The sequence below is a fragment of the Galeopterus variegatus genome, unplaced genomic scaffold (assembly GCF_000696425.1).
Source record: "Galeopterus variegatus unplaced genomic scaffold, G_variegatus-3.0.2 Scaffold1070, whole genome shotgun sequence".
Lineage (NCBI taxonomy): Eukaryota > Metazoa > Chordata > Mammalia > Dermoptera > Cynocephalidae > Galeopterus > Galeopterus variegatus.
This window is the reverse complement of record NW_007727181.1, coordinates 138,652-159,218: the sequence shown is the minus strand read 5'-3', so window position 1 is coordinate 159,218 and position 20,567 is coordinate 138,652. Positions and strand designations below refer to the sequence as shown.

At 41.2% G+C, this 20,567-nt stretch overlaps 1 protein-coding gene across 1 annotated transcript in view; it reads left to right on the top strand.

Moving 5' to 3' along the window:
• Window positions 1-20,567, top strand: part of ABCC4 (ATP-binding cassette, sub-family C (CFTR/MRP), member 4) — a gene marked incomplete at its 3' end in the record, with an annotated part of 176,263 nt that overhangs the window by 17,126 nt on the left and 138,570 nt on the right. Inside the window, exons 4-5 of the mRNA XM_008574597.1 lie at window positions 15,948-16,037; window positions 20,004-20,167. Coding sequence (XP_008572819.1) covers window positions 15,948-16,037; window positions 20,004-20,167 — 254 coding nt within the window. The remainder of the gene's footprint in view (window positions 1-15,947; window positions 16,038-20,003; window positions 20,168-20,567) is intronic.

The window sequence follows — 20,567 nt, the reverse complement described above, 5'->3', positions numbered from 1 at the left end:
GTCCCGTGTGGAGATGCAGGGTATCAATCGCGGTGTGGCCCCCATACCGAACCGGGGACGGGCAACGGGATTGCAACCCTCGGTGTTGCTCCCGCGCCTCGCTCAGCCAGTGAGCGGGAACCGGTCTGTATGTGGGATCCGAACCCTCGGGCAGGAGCGCCGCCGCGCTTCCCAAGCGGCACACTTATCCAGTGCGCCACCGGGCCGGCTATTGGAAGTTTTTGAGTAAGGAAGTAAACGATCAGGATAGTGACTTAGGACATTCCATCTACTGATGATGTGATGAGGGGCCCACATGGCGATAATGGCCTTCAAATTGGAAAGGAGAAATCAGATCTGGGACTTCTAATCTGAGTATCTTACGGGCCATTCATTTATTCATTTCTACCATTTTCCCCATTTGGTGAAGCATTTAGTTTTCATGAACTGCTCCTCAATGAGAGTGTGGGTAGTTGTTAGAAAAACATTACTTGTCTTATTTCATCTAATACAGGTGAATTGATCTAGTAAAGTAATGTACAGAAATAAATGTTGAATACATTAGCAAAATGAATTAGTGTGTAGTAGACCTCTTAATATTTTGGAATATTCATGATAGATGGACAAAGGAAGAGTAGAAAGGAGCCTGCCCGGAGGGATTATTGGAAGAGGGAAAAGTGATAGTCAGGAAGTCATAGTTCCAAGAGGAACTCACAAAGCCAGTCAGTCTTGAAACTTGAGCAGTTCTTTAAGCATTGCTGTTTTGCTTACTATTATTATTCCAGAATTTTGGGAGGAAATACCCCAAGCCCCATCATCCTAAAATGGCAAGTATTATTTTGCAGATTCTCTTCCAGTCTGTGTCCAGACACACATATTTTATATAGTTGCAATTATTGTTGTTATGTTCGTCACTGTATCACGTTCACTCTTTCCACCTCACTGGTCTCATTGCTGGTCCCTCAGATGGACTGCCTGTGTTTGCTAGTCTCAGTGTGAAAGATGTCTGTTGTTATCACGGCCTAACTTTCATGTACGTGGAATACCTCCTTGGCCCATATTTTGGGCTGCATATGCCTAAACTACCTTCAGGGTTTTTTTTTACTGTTATTGTTTACAGGGGTGGCGGACTGTGGCAGTGCACCGCGCCACTCTGTGACTACTGATCTCTTAGTGACACGTGAGTGGCACCCCTGGAGGTAGGCTGCATACTACCCAGGCAGTAGGTTTTTACTAATAGTCAGCCTCAAGGGAAATTGGTAGTAATTGCTTTTTTTCAAAAATTCCCCAACAAAATAAATAAATTTCTGCACATTTCCATCAAAAATTAGTCTAACTAAATAAAACATTTGTTAAGTTTTGGATATATGAAATACTATTTAATATTAATTGAGAGTCTTCTGTTTTCATATAACTGAATTCTGTTTCTCTTTACTACTTCTTTTTAATCAACTCAATGTGTAGTTTACATAAATAAAATGCACATATCTAAAGTGTTTGAATTTTGACGAGTGCATGTACCTAGGTAACTACACTGCCATCAGGATACTGATCATGTTTGTCACTCAGAATGTTCCTTTCTGGATCTTTCCTGTCAGTCTTGCCTCCACCCCAGCTCCAGATAAGTATTGATCATTTTCCTATCATCATAGATTAGTTTTGCCCATTCTAAAACCTATTAAATGGAATCTTATAGAGTGTACCAGAGTGTACCTTTGGACTGGCTTCTTTCTCTCAGCATGTTTTCGAGATTATTCTGTGCTGTCATGTATATCAATAGTTCTTTTTTTTTTTTTTTTTTTTAATGCTGGTTGTAGGACTCCATCATATGAAAAGACTACAATTTGTTCATTTGTTCACCTGTTGATGGACATTTGGGTTGTTTCCAGGTTTGGGCTGTGAGAAGTAAAGCTGCTGTGAACATTCATTTCATGTCTTTTTGTGGATATGCACTTCTATTTCTTTTAAGTAAATTGCTGGGTCATATAGAAAATAAGTTAACTTTAGAAGAACTTGCCAAATGAATTTTCAAAGTGGTTGTACTATGGTACGTTCCCAGTAGTAGTTGATGAGAGTTCCAGTTGCTCTTCATCCTTGCCCTGACTTGGTATTTTCATGTGTTTTTAATTTTAGTTACTCATTGAGGTGTAAAGTAGTATTTCACTATAGTTTTAGTTTTCACTTCGTTGTTGAATAACGTTGAGTGTTTTTTATGTGCTTCTACCTATATCATCTTTGTGAAGTATCTGTTCAAGTATTGCCTCCCTCCCCGCCTTTTTTTTCTCACATTGGCGTTTTTGAATTCTTACTGTGGAATTGTAGGAGTTCTACATATTCTGGATCCTAGTCCTTTTTCAGATATATGAATTGCAAACATTTTCGTTTAGTCTCTGGCTTGCCTTTTTATTTTCTAAACAGTGTCTTTTGATGAGTGGGACATTTTAGTTTTGATGAAGTACCATTTATCAATTTTATTCTTGTGTGGTTAGTGCTTCTTATGTCCTATCCGAGAAACCTTCTATGATGTTTTATTCTGGAAGTTTTATAGTTTCAGATTTTAGGGTTAATGTATTAGTCCTTTTCCGTTGCTTATAACAGAATACCTGAAACTAGGTAATTTATAAAGAAGTAGAATTGATTTCTTATAGTTTCAGAGGCTGGGAAGTCCAAAGTCCAGGGTACACATTTGGTAAGGGCCTTGGTGGTGATGGCTCTACAGCAGTGCAGGGTGTCACATGGCGAAATGTCTGAGTAAGAGAGCGAGCTAAGCTTCTCATTAGCTCTCCTTTTAAAGCCTTCAGAACCATGCCCATTACTCCATGAATGGATCAATCCATTCACAAGGGCATAGTCCTCACAATCTAATCACCTCATCAAGGCCCCACCTTTCAATTACTACAATAGGATTTCCCACCCTCCTCACATTTATAGTATGGATTAAGCTTCATTGAGTTTTGGGGGTACATTCAATCCTCAGCAATTAGGTCTATAGTTATAGTGTTACGTTTTGTGTATGGTTTGAGGTAGGGGTTAAAGTTTATTTTGTTCATACAGATATTCAGTTGTTCCAGCACAATTTGTTGAAAGAGTTTTCTTTCCCCATTGAGTTAACTTGGAGACTGTGCTGAAGGTCAAACTACCATTTATGTGTGAATCTATTTCTGGATCCTCAGTTCTGTTTTATTGATCTTTATGTCTGGCCTTCCTTCAATATGAAATTCTCTTGATTACTATAGCTTTTTAATAATTTTGATATCAACTAGTGTAAGTTCCCAAAGCTTTTCTTCTTTTTTTGGTTGTTTTGGTTATTCTAAGTCTTTCGCATTTTCATATAGATTTTAGAGTCAGCTTGTCAGTTTCCACAAAAGGGACTGTTGGGTTATTCATTGGAATTGCATTGAATTTATAGATCAGTTTAGAGAGAATGGGCATCTTTTTTATTTAGATTTCCAATCCATGAATATGGTATATCTCTTCATTTGTTTAGATCTGCTTTAACTTGTCTTGTAGTTGTCAGTACATAGGTCTTTCATATCTTTTGTTATATTTATTCCTTAGCATTTTATGGTTTTGGTGCTATAAATGGTATTTTAAGCTTTACTTTCCATCTGTTGTTATTATATAGAAATAAAATTGCTTTTTATATTTTTGCTTTGTTTCCTGAGACCTTGCTAGACTCTGTTTAATTGTAGTAATTTCTGGTAGATTTCTTAAAATGTCTATATAGATAATCATGTCTTTGAATAGAGACAAGTATAGTGTGGGGGGGTGTTAAAATCTCCAACTATGAGTTTGTCTCTGTTTCTCTTTAGTCATGTAGTTTTTGCATTCTAACTTTTGTAGTCTCTCACTATTTTCATTTGTATTTAAGATTCATTTGTATTTAATAGCCCCTCACTCTCACCACCGTGCAATATTTATGTTTTTTTGTTGTTTTTTTTTGTCCTTTTTGAGACCGGCCGCACCGTGCTCAGCCAGTGAGCGCTGTGAACGCACCGGTCATCCCTATATAGGATCTGAACCCGCGGCAGGAGCACCGCCGCGCTCCCAGTGCTGCACTCTCCCGAGTGCACCATGGGCTCAGCCTGCAATATTTATGTTTTAAATACTCAGTTGTCTGTCCACAGTTTAAAAGAAGTACAAGAATACATGGTTTTTTATTTAGCCACCAAATCACTAGTTCTGGTGTTCTCTCTATTCTGTAGCTCCAGTTTTCATTTTCATTTGGTATAATTTCTTTTCTGCCTGAAAAACATCCTTTAGCATTTCTTGTAGTATAGGTCTGCTGGTGATGAATTCTCTCAGTTTTTGTTTATCTACAAATCTGGTTTTTGAAGGATATGCCTGCTGGATATTGAATTCTGGGTTGGTAGTCTATGGTGTTCGTCTCCCCCACCCCCACTGTAAAGGGTTTTTCCAGTGTCACCTGATTGCCATTGTTTCTGATAAGAAGTCAGGCATACTTTGTATCTTTCATCCCCTGTATGTAATGTTTCTGTTTCCTCTGGTTGGTTTTAAAACAATATTTCTCTTTTTTTTACTGATTTTTCAGAAGATTGACAATGATCCTAAGTGTGATTTACTTTGTGTTTATGCTTCTTGGGTTTTGGTGAACTTCTTGGATCTTTAGTTTGATTCTTTATCATAGAGTTATGGAAATATTGTGTTAAAAAATTTTTTTGGACCCATTCTTACACTCTTTTCTTTATTTGACTCCTACTACATGCGTATTAGACCATTTGAAATTCTCTTACAGGTCTCTCATCCTTTTTCATTTTTATTCAGTCTTATCTATTATCTTCAAATTGCTACTAAGTCCAGCCATTGATCCCCCTCCGCCCCCTATTTTGTTGTTGTACTTTTCAGTTCTAGAGTGTCTGCTGGGTTTTTTCTTTTATAGTTTGCCCTTTTATGCTGAAAATCTCTTATCTCTTTACTCATATTTCCCCTTAATTCTTTCAACATATTTTCCTTTTAACCCTTTCAGTGTATTTATAATAGTTTCTTTAAATCTTTTAAAATTTGGGACCGACTTGAGTTTGCTTTTATTATTATTTATATACTTTAGGGGGTTTGCTTTTTATTATAAAGGTTGCTTTCTTTCTTGCTTTGAGTACATTTTCCTGTTTTTTTCACATCTAAGATTTCAAAATTGTACATTGGACATTGTGAATGCTACATGTAGTTCTGCCTTTTGATAATCTTCTGAAGAGTGTTGGATTTTATTACACTTCTTACTGTGTAACGGAGACAAAAAAAAAAAAAGGATTACTCAAAGCACCATGAATGCAATGAGAAGCCCGAAGGGACTGCTCCTCAGCAACTCCTCTGTTAGAAGGAGAAAACTGGGTACAGCACCGATTCAAAGTTAGCTTCTGTTTTTTATTGTAAAGACAAGGAAGTTTCACAAGAAACATCAGTTGATTCAATCATTTCAAAAGGACATAAAGACATGGGCAGTGTGACAAAAGTTATCTATGGCTAAGTGTAGCTTAAGTAATGGAAACTAGTAACATCAGTAAAATTAACAACATGACATTCCAAAGTACAATTTGTGAAAAGCTAAGTTGGTCAAACTGTGATCATTATCTAAAATATAACCTCTCCTCAAATGATTTAGCAAAGTTACATTCTTATGATTAAATCTAAGTATAATTGTCTCTAAAGTTTCCATCAACAGACAGCTTGCCCCTAGCAAACATTTTTTCACATCTTTTCCTTCAGCAATTCTTAAAATCTCTTAACAGGATCAGTATGACAACCACCTGTTAGCTCTAAAATCATTAAAGTATACAATCTCATACCTAAGCAGTGATTAGAGTTGATTAGATGGGCTGTTGCCCGGCTCTCTGTAGACTATTGTCTCTTAACCAAGGACTCTTGCCCCATACATGCATTTACCCAAAAGCCCTATTCTAAAAATCAAATGAGAATCAACATATATTTAATTAGAATGGATTAAATGGGCTGTTGCCACGCTAACTGTGGGCTTTGGCCCCCTGACTGGAGACTTTTGCTTCATACATGCATTTACCTAAAACCCCTATTCTAAAAATCAAATGAGAATCAAGATTTCTAAGCCTCTACAGAATTTTACATTAATAGATCGCTTAATGACCGGCTGCTTCCTTAGAACTTATGTAGGCTTGGCTTTGTGGTAGGGCAGAACTTTGGAAATCTAAGGTGTTTTCCAAACTTCTCTAACTTGCTGGGACCCAACCTTCAAACCTTATGTCCTTTGTGGGTCTTATTAGGGCTTGGTTTTAATTTTTTCTATGACAAGTTTAGAGTAAGTCTGTTTTAGGGTAGAATTTCTCAACCTTGGAACTACTGACACTTGGGTCGGGCTGCCCTGTGCATTGCAGGGTGTTGAACAGCATCTGTTGCCTCTATCCACCAGATGCTAATAGCACCTCTCTAGCTGTAACAACTAGTAATGTCTCCGGACATGGCCAGATGTCCCCTGGGGGGCAAAATTGTCCTCACTGAGAATCATTTCTCTGGGGAGTGGCCTTTAATTCTAAGGCATGGTCTTTCTGGTATTTCGGCTGTATGCTGGGCTTATTAATGATATATGGTGGTAAGAATTCCGATATGTCAGCTCTGCTTGAACTTTAGTATCTCTGTTCAGCTTGCTGCTCCATAGCACCAGCTCTCTGTTAAATCTTGGGTGGTCTTGGCCTGTGCCTTTGTAGCCCACCCCTCAGCCAAGGACTTGCAGCAAGTTCCCTCCCCGCAGACTTCTGTGATCCTTCCTTGCTGATACCTCCTTACTGTCTGTTGCTTTGCCTCTTAGATTCCAGCTGCTTCACCTGACCCAACTATGACCTCTGCCCCCTCAGATCAGCAGGGCTGCTGTGTTCTCTTTGGACTTCAGCTCATTGCCCCCATTGGGAAGCAGTGGAGACGGAGCCCATCTCTCAGGGATTAGTCTTGCACACTGCCTGTTATCTGGTGCCTGGAAACATCTGTCTCATAATTTTGGCTGGTTCTATGGTGGTTTCTGGCAGAGGAGGATGTGCAGGCTGGTCCAGGATTAGTCATTCAGCCATGGTCGGAGCAGCTGTCTCTAGTTTAGTGGCCTGGATGTTTATGAGTCTTGGAGCTGGGAGGTCTGTGTGTGTACAGTACAGGGTGTGATCGTAGGAGCTGTGGGACATACCTGTTTAACTTTCTTGCTGAACAAATAAAGGGTGAGGGAATATGCTGGGCTGAGGCTCACCAAATTCTGTCATGAGTCATCTGCATGCCCAGAACCTGGGCCCCTCACTGATCTACTCCATCAGAATTTCTAAGGAAAGGGCCTGGAAATCTGTACAGTTGGCTCCCTGTATCTGTGGGTTCTGCATCCATGGGTTCAGCCAACCACAAATCAAAAATATTAAAAAAAAAAAGGATGGTTGCATCTATTCTGAATATGTAGACTGTTTTCCTTGTTATTCTCTAAACTATACTGTGTAACAACTACTTACATAGCATTTAGATGGTATTAGGTGTTATAAGTAATCTAGAGATGATTTAAAGTATATGGGAGGATGTGTGTAGATCATATGCAAATACTACATTATTTATAAAATGATACATTATATACATAATAAGGGACTTGAGCATCTGTGGAGTTTGGTATCTGAGGGAGGTCCTGGAACCAATTCCCAATGGATTCTGATAGATGACTGTATACTTAATTTATGCCCCAGGGAAAGCTTGCAAAACACTGTGCTAGAGGAAGGTAAAGGGAACAACAGCTTGGGGAGGGGGCAGGGGAGGATACAGCCCCCCGAAAGTGAAAGTGCAGCATGAATCTCTGCGTTCCTTTCCTTGGGATTTATGCTGAAGTGAAATCATGGACTATTTGTCCTTCTCTGACTAGCTTATTAAACTTAGCATAATGTCCTCAAGGTCAGTTTAATTTTTTGAATAGGTCATACATTTACTTAGTATTATGTGAAAAAATTGCCATTCACCCCAATCCTCAACTGTGGGGATGAACTTTCAGTTAGTTGTAGAGAAAAAGGAAGGAATTTGAAAGAACATTCTACTCCTCTGTAGCTCTTTGCTTGGCTGTGTTTTGAAGTCCTCATCTCTTCCTTTCCGCTCCCTCTGGGACCCATTCACTGAACGGGGTTGTGTTCTTTGTTGGGTATCTGCGAGGTGACAGCTGGTGGCACACAGCTGCTATTTGATATGTACTCACATGAGTAGGGGGAGACTGTGGTATTGAGAAAGAGGGAACTTGGTGAAGAGTGTGTAGCTGGCTGGCTGGCTCCTTATTCTGTGAGCTTTTCTCTTTTCTTTATACTTATCAATGAAAGAAATTAAGGCATTGCTGCTTCGAGTGAGTTTGGTTCTAAAAATGTATGTGGTGACAGTGGGCTGGTTACTCAATTGGTTAGAGCACTGCCTTGTGACACCACAGTTGAGAGTTTGGATCCCTGTACTGGCCAACCACAAGCATAAATAAGTGAAAGTATATGGTGAGTAAATCCTCATTCAGACAGCCTTTCCTGACTTTTGCACTTTTTCCTTTCTGCTGCACAGATCTCTTAATTTTCTTGAAGCTTCAAAGGTGATGTTGAAGAGGGAACTAGTGACAGAACTGATTTTGCAGTGTTGCAGGAGTGCGCTGCTGCTTTAGGATTATGGAGTATCCAACCTCCTCAAGTTCAGTCCTTTGATAAGCATACAACGTTAGGCAAAGAGGAAAACCACATTTGTAAACCATCCTCATTTTGACTAATTCTCAGTAGAATTAGGTACCACGGTGAGTCTGTAGAGGGCCTGCTGCTTCCCTAAGTTCTCTTTTGGTCTGAAGGCTCATGCCAAGCAAAATAATTAAACACTTCTTTATAGACAAAATAGTTATAAATATAGTTGTTATAAAAGACTCGGCATTGGCTTCATGTGTCAGTTTTTATGTCTAAACATGCCATTTTTGAGACAATAGATTATAAACATTTTTTCTTTGTTTTCTATAATTTTCTTTTAGTAACAGGAAGCAGAAAAACATGATAAAAAGATGTTAGAAGTTTTTTTTTTTTTTTCCCCTTCTATAGGGGGTGTACTTCATGTATATTCTCATTAAGATTATTTTCTCTCACCTAATCCTAAAATGTGCATTTGTACCTGTGTGTGTCCCGCTGTCCTTTCTCACCCACCCCTGGGCCTTTCACACTCCACACATTTTTCTTTCTTCTTCTTGCTCTGGCAGTTCACCTGTGCCGCAGCTGTTACGTCTTGCTCATTTCTGTTCCCTTCTCTTGGTGAGTAGCCATTTGGATGGGGCTTCTCTTTCAAACAAAGAAATTGATGATGGAAGGATCTGGGATAAGGGTCTAGTCATCGTGTGGGGATGTGCCCCCTTGAACAGACTAATATCAAATAGTGCTACGTGTTCTTTCCATAGGTATTAGTAGAGTTTATTACTTAAATGGTAGTAATTTTGCTAAAATAATATATATTGACTACCACTTCACTCAGTGAAGCACCTATTTTTAGTTCTATGATTAGATATTCTAAAACGTTCCCAAGTATCAGGGACACATCTGGCACCCACAGTGGGGAGTAGTGTTTCTCATGTAGCATGTCTTCCTGCAGACTGTTGGGCCCTCTGTGGAGTGGGGGCCGGCCATGCTTTGCTTTGTCTCTCATCCTTTCAGGGCTGCAGAGTCCCCAGGATTCCCAGTGCATTGGAGAGGCCAGCCACAGGACTCATGGCTACCATGAACGAGTCCTTTCTCTGGCCCTCTGAGAAGGGGGAGGTGAGAGAATATGGAGAAATTCCTCCTAAGGAATTCAGGTCTCTTAGATTTTCAGAAGCAGCCAGTGTGTCTCTTAGATTTTCAGAAGCATGGCCTACCCTCAAAGCACATATCAAAGACAGCCCTTCCCTTTGGAGTGGTTTTGGGGGTTCACATTGTGGCCCTCACACTTGGTGGCTCACTTGACCACAGGGCCGGACCTGGCTCATGAACTCTGAGCATGTTTTTCTGTTCTTCTGACTCCAGTAGGTCATAGTGGTATGTATCATGGTAAAAGGTGGCTAGCGGAGTGAAAGAAAGCTAATGGTATCTCCAGGAGGTAAATGCCAAATACTTCACAGCCTACAGGGAACTTTCTGTACAGGTGTGCTAGCTTGCATGCTAGCCATGAAAAATAAGGCAAAAAAAAAACCCCCCCCCCCCCAAAAGAAAAACCCAGAAGCCAATAGAACTGTCAGATTATTGAGCGGCTGGTTGTTGATTTTGTATGATCTATTTCATTTCCTTGAATCTCTTCTCTTCTACAGAACCACAGAGGGAACATGACTGTGGAGTAGTTACCATCATGTTCATTGGGAGGGAAGGTATTAGACAGTCCCTGAGTCCTCCCTTCAGAAACAGATTAATGGCTTTAGATTTTGCAACCATGAAAGTAGGTGTGGCAGCATTACCAATCAACTGTGGCTGGCAGTACTGGAAAAATACAGGCAGTTTTCTGCTTCAGGTGAGCTGAATATGCTCATTGTAGTTGCCTGTGCAGTAACAGTCAGTCTGTCTGGAAGCTGTATTATCTCACCAGCTCACCTCTGATGTAGGGCCGTGAACCAGGAAGGAAGCGGAAATGCAAAGCAGTAACACGACTGTAAGGGGAAGACTCCCATTCTCTTTTAATTCTGTATTTTCACGAACTGTTTGAAGTACCTTTGTACTTACTTGTTTTCTAATCTGACAGTCCTTTATGTGCATATTCAGAACCTGATGACTCCGACTTTACTTACAATACTATTAAGCCATATCTTAGTCAAAACCAGTAGTAGATAATGATGGTGAGATAGTCTGATGGCAGCAAGGGGCAAGATGGAGTGAAAAACTAGCCCAAATTGAAAAAGCACAGCCATTTGGACACTCTGTGTGAGGTGCGTCCACACACGCTGAGGGTCGTGGATGCTGGGTAAGCGTCTTGTAGGTTGTGAGGAGTCTGCATTGTGAAGGTGATGAATGGCAGATTGCATTTTCTAGGGAGGTTTTCTATTAAAATGAAGATTGGATTAATACATTTAATCCAAGAAGGGATAATATGTTTCACCAGTCTGCAAAACTCACAGAAGGGTCATCTTCTCCTATTCCTTTGATGGTGATATTTGTGTGTCCATGCTTGGGTTGTGTTTTGTGTTTGCTGATTAAAATAATTGGGAAGGAAGAAACAGTTTATTTTTTCAAATAAATGATAGGTATCATTTGTTTTTTAAAAATTGAATAGAATTAATGTTTTGTTGTTGATTATAGAGTTCTTTTATAATCTCAAGCATATTTCCTTGCCTACCCATAGTACTAACCAACTGTAAAGTGGAATCCTGCTCTGATGGAGTTTGCATTCCATAGTTCACAATATTGTTCTGAATGGCCATGCAGATTCTAGTAAAACCAATAATTAGAATTTAGATTGTTTTCCAGTTTTCATATATTACAAACAGCATTTCAATGGACATGATTCAAGCTGGATGTTTGGACACATCCTTAATTTCCTCGGTATTCACATTTTAAGGCATTTGTGATAGGTCAGATTTCCTCCCAAAGAGTTGTTAACTATGAGAGTACTTCAAGAAGTTCATGGAAAATTGGACTTAAAAGATAATACTGATCTTTCCATGAACTTTTTGAAGACCCTGTATATTTACATCTTCCCCAGTGAAAATGAGGCGTTCCCACACCCTTTTCCAGACTGGATGTTTATTTTAATAATCATTGCCAATTTCATACATGAAAAATAATAGTGCTTTGTTTTTTAACTTGTCTTTGAGTAATAGTGATTTTGAGTATTTGCATATTTTCAGTAGCCGTTTGTGTTTTTCTTTGTAAATTTTTTGCACACGTTCTTGGACTTTTTTCTTAAATTGGTAGGCTTTTATAACTCTTACTAAAATTCAGATGCTCTTGATTTATTAAAGATACTTTGAGCCTGGCATATATAGTCCAAGTATCGACTCCAGTTTGTTTTCATTGCCTTTTATTTGTTCTCATGGTGGAACTATTTTGTTTTCACAGGGACAACAAATTTTTTTTTTTTCTGGTGGCTGGCCAGTTTGAGGATCGTAAAAAAACAAATATAATCAAATGGTGTCCTTTTGTAACATGTTGGGTTAAGAAGGTATAGAACCAAAATATTTGCAGAACGATGATGCATTAATTTGCAGATTGTTTTTCTCTACATTGGATGTGAGCTGTTTAAAATATAACATATAGTTTATTAAAACCACACTTTAATCTTCTATGTTAATGAGGAACAGTGGTAACTTGCTGCATTTAAAAAAATTATTGAGTGCCTGTTCTCTGTAAGATGTGAATACTTTCTGTTTATTTTCTCATCTACAAAAATGGGATAATTCTCACATTGGAAGGTTGTTTTCCTGTTCAGTTGTCTGGCTTGTAGTAGGTGCTTATTAAATGGTAGCTTGTTTTTATGATCATAATGGTACAAGTTAATGAGGCAGGGTCTGTGTGCTCAGGGCGCTGATAGCTCCTGAGGGCAACAGAAATACAGTTGATTTACTAAGTGCTCTTCTGGGGGTGTGAACAGAGTGTGTTTTGTTTTGTTTGTTTTTTTGTTTCTTTGGTCTTGATCTTAGATAGAACTTAGATAATCAATTTTATACCTTTTTAAAAAATTAAAGCATAATTGATTATATATATTTGCAGGGTACAGAGTTGAACATCAATACCTGTGTGCAATGTGTGATGATCAAATCAGGATAGTTAGCATATTCATCGTTACAGAACGTAATCATTCCTTGTGTCCATTAACAAATTTTTCGCTAACTCCCCTCTCCCTCCCCCTTTCCCACCTCTAGTAACCACAGCTCTGTTCTTTTTTGAAAAAATTCAACTATTATCGATTGTTAGTTTCTTCTTCCCTCTGCCCCTTCTCTCTTTCTTCCCTCCCTCCTTTCCTTCCTCCCACTTATGAGTGAGGACACGTAGTATTTGCCGTTCTGTGCCTGGCTTGTTTCACTTAACATAATTTTCTCAAGCTCATCCAGGGGCAGAGTTTAATTTATATTTTTATGGCTGAGTAGTATCCATTGTGTATATATACCACATTTTCCTTATCCAGTTGTCCACTGATGGACGTTTAGGTTGGTTTCATATCTTGGCTGTTGTAAATAGAGCTGCAGTAAACATGGGAGTGCAAGGATCCCTTTGACATGATAATTTCTATTCCTCTGGCTATATACCCAGTAGTGGAATTGCTGGATCATGTGGTAGTTCTATCTGTAGTTGTTTGAGAAACTTTCATACTGTTTTCCATAGTGGCTGTACTAATTTACAGTCCCACCAACAGTGTAGAAGGGTTCCCCTTTCTCTGCATCCTCACCAGCATTTGTTATTCTCTCATTTTGACAATAGCCTCACTGAGGTGAGGCGATAATCTCCATGTGGTTTTGATTTGCATTTCTCTGATGATTAGTGATATTGAGCATTCTTTCATATGCTTGTTGGCCAGTTGTATATCTTATTTTGAGAAATGTCTATTCAGGTTCTTGGCCATATTTTAATAGGATTGTAAAGTACAGAAGAAAGGGTTAGTGACTCTGGGATAAGATCAGTGAAATTATTTGCTGTTAATGTTATCCTGATGAATTTTTCATTGCAGATACTGTGCTTTTCAGTTGTAGAATTTCCGTTGTATTCTTTTTGATAGTTTTCATCTCTCTCCTAAAATTACTTATCTGTTCACTTCTTATAACGAAATTTTCCTTTAACTCCTTGAACATATTTATAATAGTTGTTTTATAGTTCTTGTCTAGTAATTCCAAAATCAGGATCATCTCAGGGTCTGTGTTTATTGACTTTTTCCCCCTTTGATTATGGGTCACATTTTCTTGTTTCTTGTCTCATCTAATAATTGTTTCACTTTGTTGAGTGTTATGAGTGATACATTCTAGGGAGTCTAGGTGAAAGAGTATTGAGTTTTGCTCTGGTAGGCAGTTAAATTTCTGGCAGATCAGTCCTGTCAGAATTGTATCTATGATTCAATCTGTCTATCTGTTTATCTCTTCATCTTTCTATCAATCAATCATTGGGAAGGTATTTCCATTTTGAACTTAGTCCAAGTGCACGCCTGGCTCTTACTCTACAGTGAGATCTTTATTGCTAAGGCCCGGTCTTCTTGGGGTCACAGTTGAATGTCTGAGGGCCTTCTGGAGATCTCTTTACTCTAGTTGGACAGAAACTGCAGTCTTCCCTCACTGCATGACCGTTGGAATATCCCTTCGGCACTCAGTCCCACAGCACCTGCTCTCTTTTAGGCCTCATGGAGTCTTGCCCTGTGCATGGAAGCCCTTGCTTGCAGTGAAGCCCTTGGCAAAATACCTTTGGCAAACCTCTACTACAACTTCTGGGGCCCATCTTTAGTACTATGGCCCACAGATTCCAAGGTTTCTGCAACTTAGAAAAACCTTCTGTTCCTCCTCTGCTCAGTGAAACTGCAGTTCTGCCTGAGCCTAAAGTGTGCCTAGGCAGAAAGCCATGCCCAGCATGGGCCACCTCCTGTATTTCCCTTCTCTCAAGGCTCACAGCCCTGCTTTGCCCATGGTTCAGCACCTGAGAACAGCCGCTTAGTATGTTTTGTTCAGTTTTACAGTTTTACGATGGAAGACAAGCCCAGTTCTAATTACTTTCTCAGGATTGGAAGCAGAATCCTGGCAGTTTGCTGTATTTTCCTCATTGATAATATTAGAAGCACTTCATTATTATTATTATTATTATTATTATTATTATTATTATTATTATTATTATTATTATTATTATTATTTTAATCCTATCTAGTGTATGACTGATTTCCTTCTGTTAACTTGTGTTGTAACCTGAATGCCTGAGCTTCCAGAGCCTGGCCTTTTTTAGTCTTTCTCAATACCCGGGCATGGGCATTCCTGAATTATAAGTAGCCCTAATGGTGTACTTAGAGATCTTTGTCTTTTGCAGATTGTCATCTGTGCCATCTTACCCTTTAGTCCTCATCGTGAGCAGCAGTGATAGTCTAAATGCTAATGCAAGTTGGGCACAGTTGTCTTCAGAGTTTTTGAAAATGATTCCTATAGGACAGTTATTACAGCAGCCACTACATGTTCTTTCTTCCAGGAATCTCCCGGCCAGTCGCATCTTCCAGATTAATCTTCTTTCTCACTGTAACTTAAAAAGAAAAAACATTCTCTGTTTCACACTGCCTTACACACTTGTTAGTGGCTTCCCAGTCTTCCTTCCCTGCCACATTGTGGATGTCCTTTACTCAGTGGCTCCACATGTCCCCTTCTCTGTACTTCTCTGTGCCTTTCACCCGCAGGGCCCTTCTCTTACTCAGCTCTGCAGACTGCTGCACTCCCTGTCTTGTCCACACTTGCATTGCAGGTGTTTGTGTCTGTACCTAGTCCTGTCTCTCAAGACAGGACAACAGCACTCACCAGCCCTTGTATCTCCCAGGGCTCCTGGTGTCCTCCACAGGTAGACAGTCAATAAATATTCGTCATTTCACTCTCATTAGAACTCTGTCATCTGGGCAGGGTGAGGGCTCATTTCCTTCTGCAGAATGAGGAAACTAAAACTAAGTGTTTAAATGACATCACACACAGAATTAATGATTGATTCCAATTCATAATCCAAGTCCCCTCATGTTTTTCCTTTTCACTCATATCTAATTGGCTCAAAATTACTCTGGTTGGCTCTTAAAAATAAACTTATGTCTTTCTGTACTTTGGGCACATCCAAATTTATTAAAAAATGAGGTGGGGGGTTTTCCCTCTACTTCCAACTCCACCCTTTGTTGTGCTTGTAGGCCAGGGCTGACAGTGCCAGTCCTTAGAACCGCTGTCGTGGGTCATCCTGGTCTTTATGTCACACATGATCCCACGAAAACGTGCTCAGGACTGCTGTGTCCTAAGTGTGACTTTGTGTCTGTGTAGGAATACAAATCTGTACTCCGCTTTTTCATTTCAGGCACTTCGTCTTAGTAACATGGCCATGGGGAAGACAACCACAGGCCAGATAGTTAACCTGCTGTCCAATGATGTGAACAAGTTTGATCAGGTAAGCTGCACCTGAGGGATCCTTTTTCATTCAGTTTAACTTACCGGAATGTCAGGTGCCAGTTTTTGGTGTAGGCCAGGATTCTTTTCAGGACATAAGATTACTTTTTATCCAGATCTCACTTCTGTGTGCAATCTAGATATAATAATGTGTTTATCCTGGAGACTAGAGTTTTGTTTTCTTGATGTTGCCTACAACAGACTTCAGTAGTAAATAGGCAGAGTGCAGTGTTCTTGCCCAGCTTGGTTAAATGTACCTAATAGTCTGCCTTGTCTTCCTAGTCCTTCTTCTTAACTCTTAGCACATAGCAATGGGTTGTGTGCTGAGTGGTTGTTTTAGTCCGTTTTGTGTTGCTGTAACAGAATACCTGAGACTGGGTAATGTATAAGGAACAGAGGTTTATTTGGCTTACGATTCTGGGACAGCTGCCTGTGGCAGAGGCCTCAGGCTGTTTCTACTCATGGCGGAAAAGTGGCAGGCAGCTGGCAGGTACAAGCAGATCACATGGCGACAAGAAGCAGGAGGTGCCAGGGTCCTATAAACAATAAGCTCTCGTGGGAACTAATAGAGCGAGAACTCAGTCATTACTCCCCCCTCCCCCAGGGAGAGCATTAATCCATTCATGAGTGATCTGCCCCCATGACTCAATCAGTTTCCAACACTGCCACATTGGAGATCAAATTTCCACATGAGTTTTGGAGGGGACAACAGATCCAAACTCCATCATTCTGCCCCTGGCCCCGCAAAACTCATGTCACTCTCACATACAAAATACAATCATTCTTGCTCCAGCACTAACTTAAAAGTCCAAAGTCCAAAGTCTCATCTGAGACCAAAAGCAAAATTCCTTCCAGCTGTGAACCTGAAAAACCAAACCAAATTTATCTACTGCCAAGATACAACGGTGGAACAGACATTGGGTATACATTCCCATTCCAAAAGGGAGGAATAGGCCAAAAGAAAGGAGAAACAGGCACCAAACAAGTCCGAAACCCAGCAGGGCAGACATTATGTCTTAAAGCTCCAAAATAGGGCCGGCCCGGTGGCGCACTGCTACAGTGCGCCGGTTGGGAGCGCGGTGGCGCTCCCGCCGAGGGTTCGGATCCCACATACAGACCGGTTCCCGCTCACTGGCTGAGCGAGGTGCGGGCGCAACACCGAGGGTTGCGATCCCGTTGCCGGTCCCGGTCCGGTACGGGCGCGACACTGAGGGTTGCAATCCGTTGCTGGACACAAAAAAAGACAAAAAGGAAAAAAAAAAAAAGCTCCAAAATAATGTTCTTTGACTACAAGTCCTGCATCCTGGGCACAACTGGGCATCTGGGCCCCCAAAGCACCAGACAGCCTTGTTCCCACAGCTCTGCCAGGCACAGCCCAGTGGGCCACGCTGGTGCCTGTGGCTTTTCCAAGCCTGTGTTGCATGTTACCAGTGGCCCTGAAGTTCTGGGGTCCTGGCGGCAGCCCTGCTGCATTGGCTGTACTTGACATTTCCCTGGTGGGGGCTCTCTTTGGGGGCTCAAACCCCACTTTCCTGCTCGGTATTGCTCTAGTAGATGTCCTCTGCAGTAGCTCTGCTCCTGCGGCAGGTCTCTGCCTGGGCCCCCAGGCTTTTCCATACATCCTCTGGAATTTGAGTGGAGGCTGCCATGCCTCCACTGCTCTCACGTCCTGCCAGCCTGCAGACTTAAGACAACGTGGATGCCACTGAGGTTTTGGGCCTCTACTCTCCAGGGCTGCTGCACAAACCACACTTGGGCTGCTCCAGCTGGAGCATCTGGGATGCAGGGAGCAGGATCCTGAGGGCAGCTGTGCCCCAGGTCTGTCCTCCAGGATAACTCAGTCCTTCTAGGCCTCAGGGTCTGTGATGGGTGGGGCACCCTTCCCGACTTCTGAAATGCCTGCAGGGCTTTCCTCTCATTTTCTCTGCTGTAAGCATCTGGCTGCCTCACTGCCAAGATAATGTCTTTAGCAACCAGTTTATCTGCTTCACCCTTGCATTGTTCTCTGGCTCTCCGCTTCTTTACTGCATAGCCAGGCTGCAAATTTTCCAAATCTTTCTGCCATGATTCCCTTTTAAATTTTGGCTTTACATCATGATTTTGCCACCATAACTCAGAGTAGGCTCTAAAAAGAAACCATGCAACTTCCTTAATGCTTTGCTGCTTAGAAATTTCTTTGGCCAAATGCTCTGGTTCACAATTCTTAAGTTCCAACTTCCACAAAGTCCAAGGGCATCGACACAATGCAGCCAGGTTCCTTGCTTTGGTGTAGCAAGGGTGATCTTTTGTCCAATTCCCAATAAGTTCCTCATTCCTAGCTGAGACCTCATCATCAGCATGGCCTTTACTGTCCACATTTCTATCAGCATTCTGCTCACCACCACATAAGTCTCTAAGACATTCCAAACTTCCCTTCATCTTTCTGTTGTCTTCTAAGTCCTCCAAACTCCTCCAGCCTTTGCCCATTACCCAGCTCCAAAGATGCATCCACATTTTCAGGTGTCTGTATAGCAACACCCCACTCCTCCGTACCAATTTTCTGTTTTAGTCCATTTTGTGTTGCTATAACAGAATACCTGAGACTGGGTAATTTATAAAGAAGAGAGGTTTATTTGGCTTACGATTCTGGGACAGCTGCATCTGGCATGGGCCTCAGGCTGCTGCTACTCATGGCAGAAAAGTGGCAGGCATCCGGTGGATACAAGCAGGTCACATGGCAAGAGAGGAAGCAAGAGAGAGAAGCAAGAGGTGCCATAGTCTTATAAACAATAAGCTCTCGCGGGAACTAATAGAGCGAGAACTCACTTATTACTCCCCTCTCCCCCAGGGAGAGCATTAATCCATTCATACGGGATCCACCCCCATGACTCAATCAGTTTCCAACACTGCCACATTGGAGATCAAATTTCCACATGAGTTTTGGAGGGGACAACACATACAAACTCCGCCAGTGATCTTCCTCCTGTAGCTGATGAGCCCCTGCTGGGTAGGGATTGTTCTTTCCCAGATGCCTAATACAGTTTCTGGTACATAGGAACCCTTCAATAAATAATGCCAATTGTGTGGTCCCTAGCCAGAAATAACTGACTCATCTCTGTCCCACCACACCTATTTTTTACTTACCTTATGGAAATATCACGTAATCCAGGGCATTCTAGCCGCTGGGCAGATCTGTATTGCACTAGAATCATTTCTTTTTCAATTATTCATTCATCAAACATGAGCTGAGACCCCTACTTCCCTACTCAGTATCAGGGAAGAATGAGACTTGGTTTCTGCCCTGAAGAAGCTTGCAGCCTGTCCGGGAGATAAATACACAAGTAATTACTGGAGAATATGGTAGGCAGCACCATATAGGCTTACATGGGGTGCTGGGGAGCCCCAGGAGAGATGGGGGCTAAATTTTGTAGCAGAGAGAGTTCTGGGAAGCACCAAGCTCATCTGTGAAATAGACAAGATGGAGTTCTTCCTTCCAAGGCTGCTGGTCAAGTTCTCCTGTAAGTACCTGAAGCCTGTCCTTCGTCCCTTCATTGCACCAGGATGGGGACTGCTTCGTCCGTGGTACATACCTGGATTTCTGTTTTAGCAGGTTTAAAACTCATTGTGACCATTTTTTTTTTTTTTTCCCTTTTTGTCTTTTTTCGTGTCCGGCAACGGATCGCAACCCTCAGTGTCACGCCCGTACCGGACCGGGACCGGCAACGGGATCGCACCCCTTGGTGTTGCGCCCGCACCTCACTCAGCCAGTGAGCAGGAACCAGTCTGTATGTGGGATCTGAACCCTCGGCGGGAGCGCCGCCACGCTCTCAAGCAGCGCACTGTAGCAGTGCGCCACCGGGCCGGCCCCACTGTGACCATTTCTGTTTAGGATTTTGCCTATTCTTTCTGAGCAGATTGTTTCTATACTGTATTCTTACTGGCTTTGTTTTTATATAGTCCTAAGAGTGCCTTGTCTTTTTCTTTGAAGGTAACTATCTTTTTACACTTTCTGTGGGCAGGACCACTGCAAGCTATTGCAGTGACTGTCCTTCTCTGGATGGAAATAGGGATATCGTGTCTTGCCGGCATGGTAGTTCTGATTATTCTTCTGCCTTTGCAAAGCTGCTTCGGGAAGTTGTTTTCGTCATTGCGGTAAGAGATATACTGGTTTAAAAAATGTGTCATGTGTATCTGGTAACATCCACAGTTCTGCCTGATGCTTTCATTCAGAAACAAAAGAAATGCCTTTTATTATCTCTTCTTTGCATATGTTGCAGGCTTCTCGGGTTTAGCCAAGGAGGGATCCAGCCTTAAGCTGAAGGCATTTGCTGGCTCCTTCTGGCTAGCTTTCTAGGCACTGTAGCCTCAGTAAATAGAGTGTCCTTTAACAGAATTTATACAGAAGTTGTTTAAACATATATTAAATAATAATAAATTTAAACATTTTATAGGCCCAATTCTAGCTACATATATTTTTGTTATGCTTGTGTTAGAGCTACTAGGGTATGTCAAAAAGTTCATGGGAAAACGGAATTGAAATAGAATGTGAGTC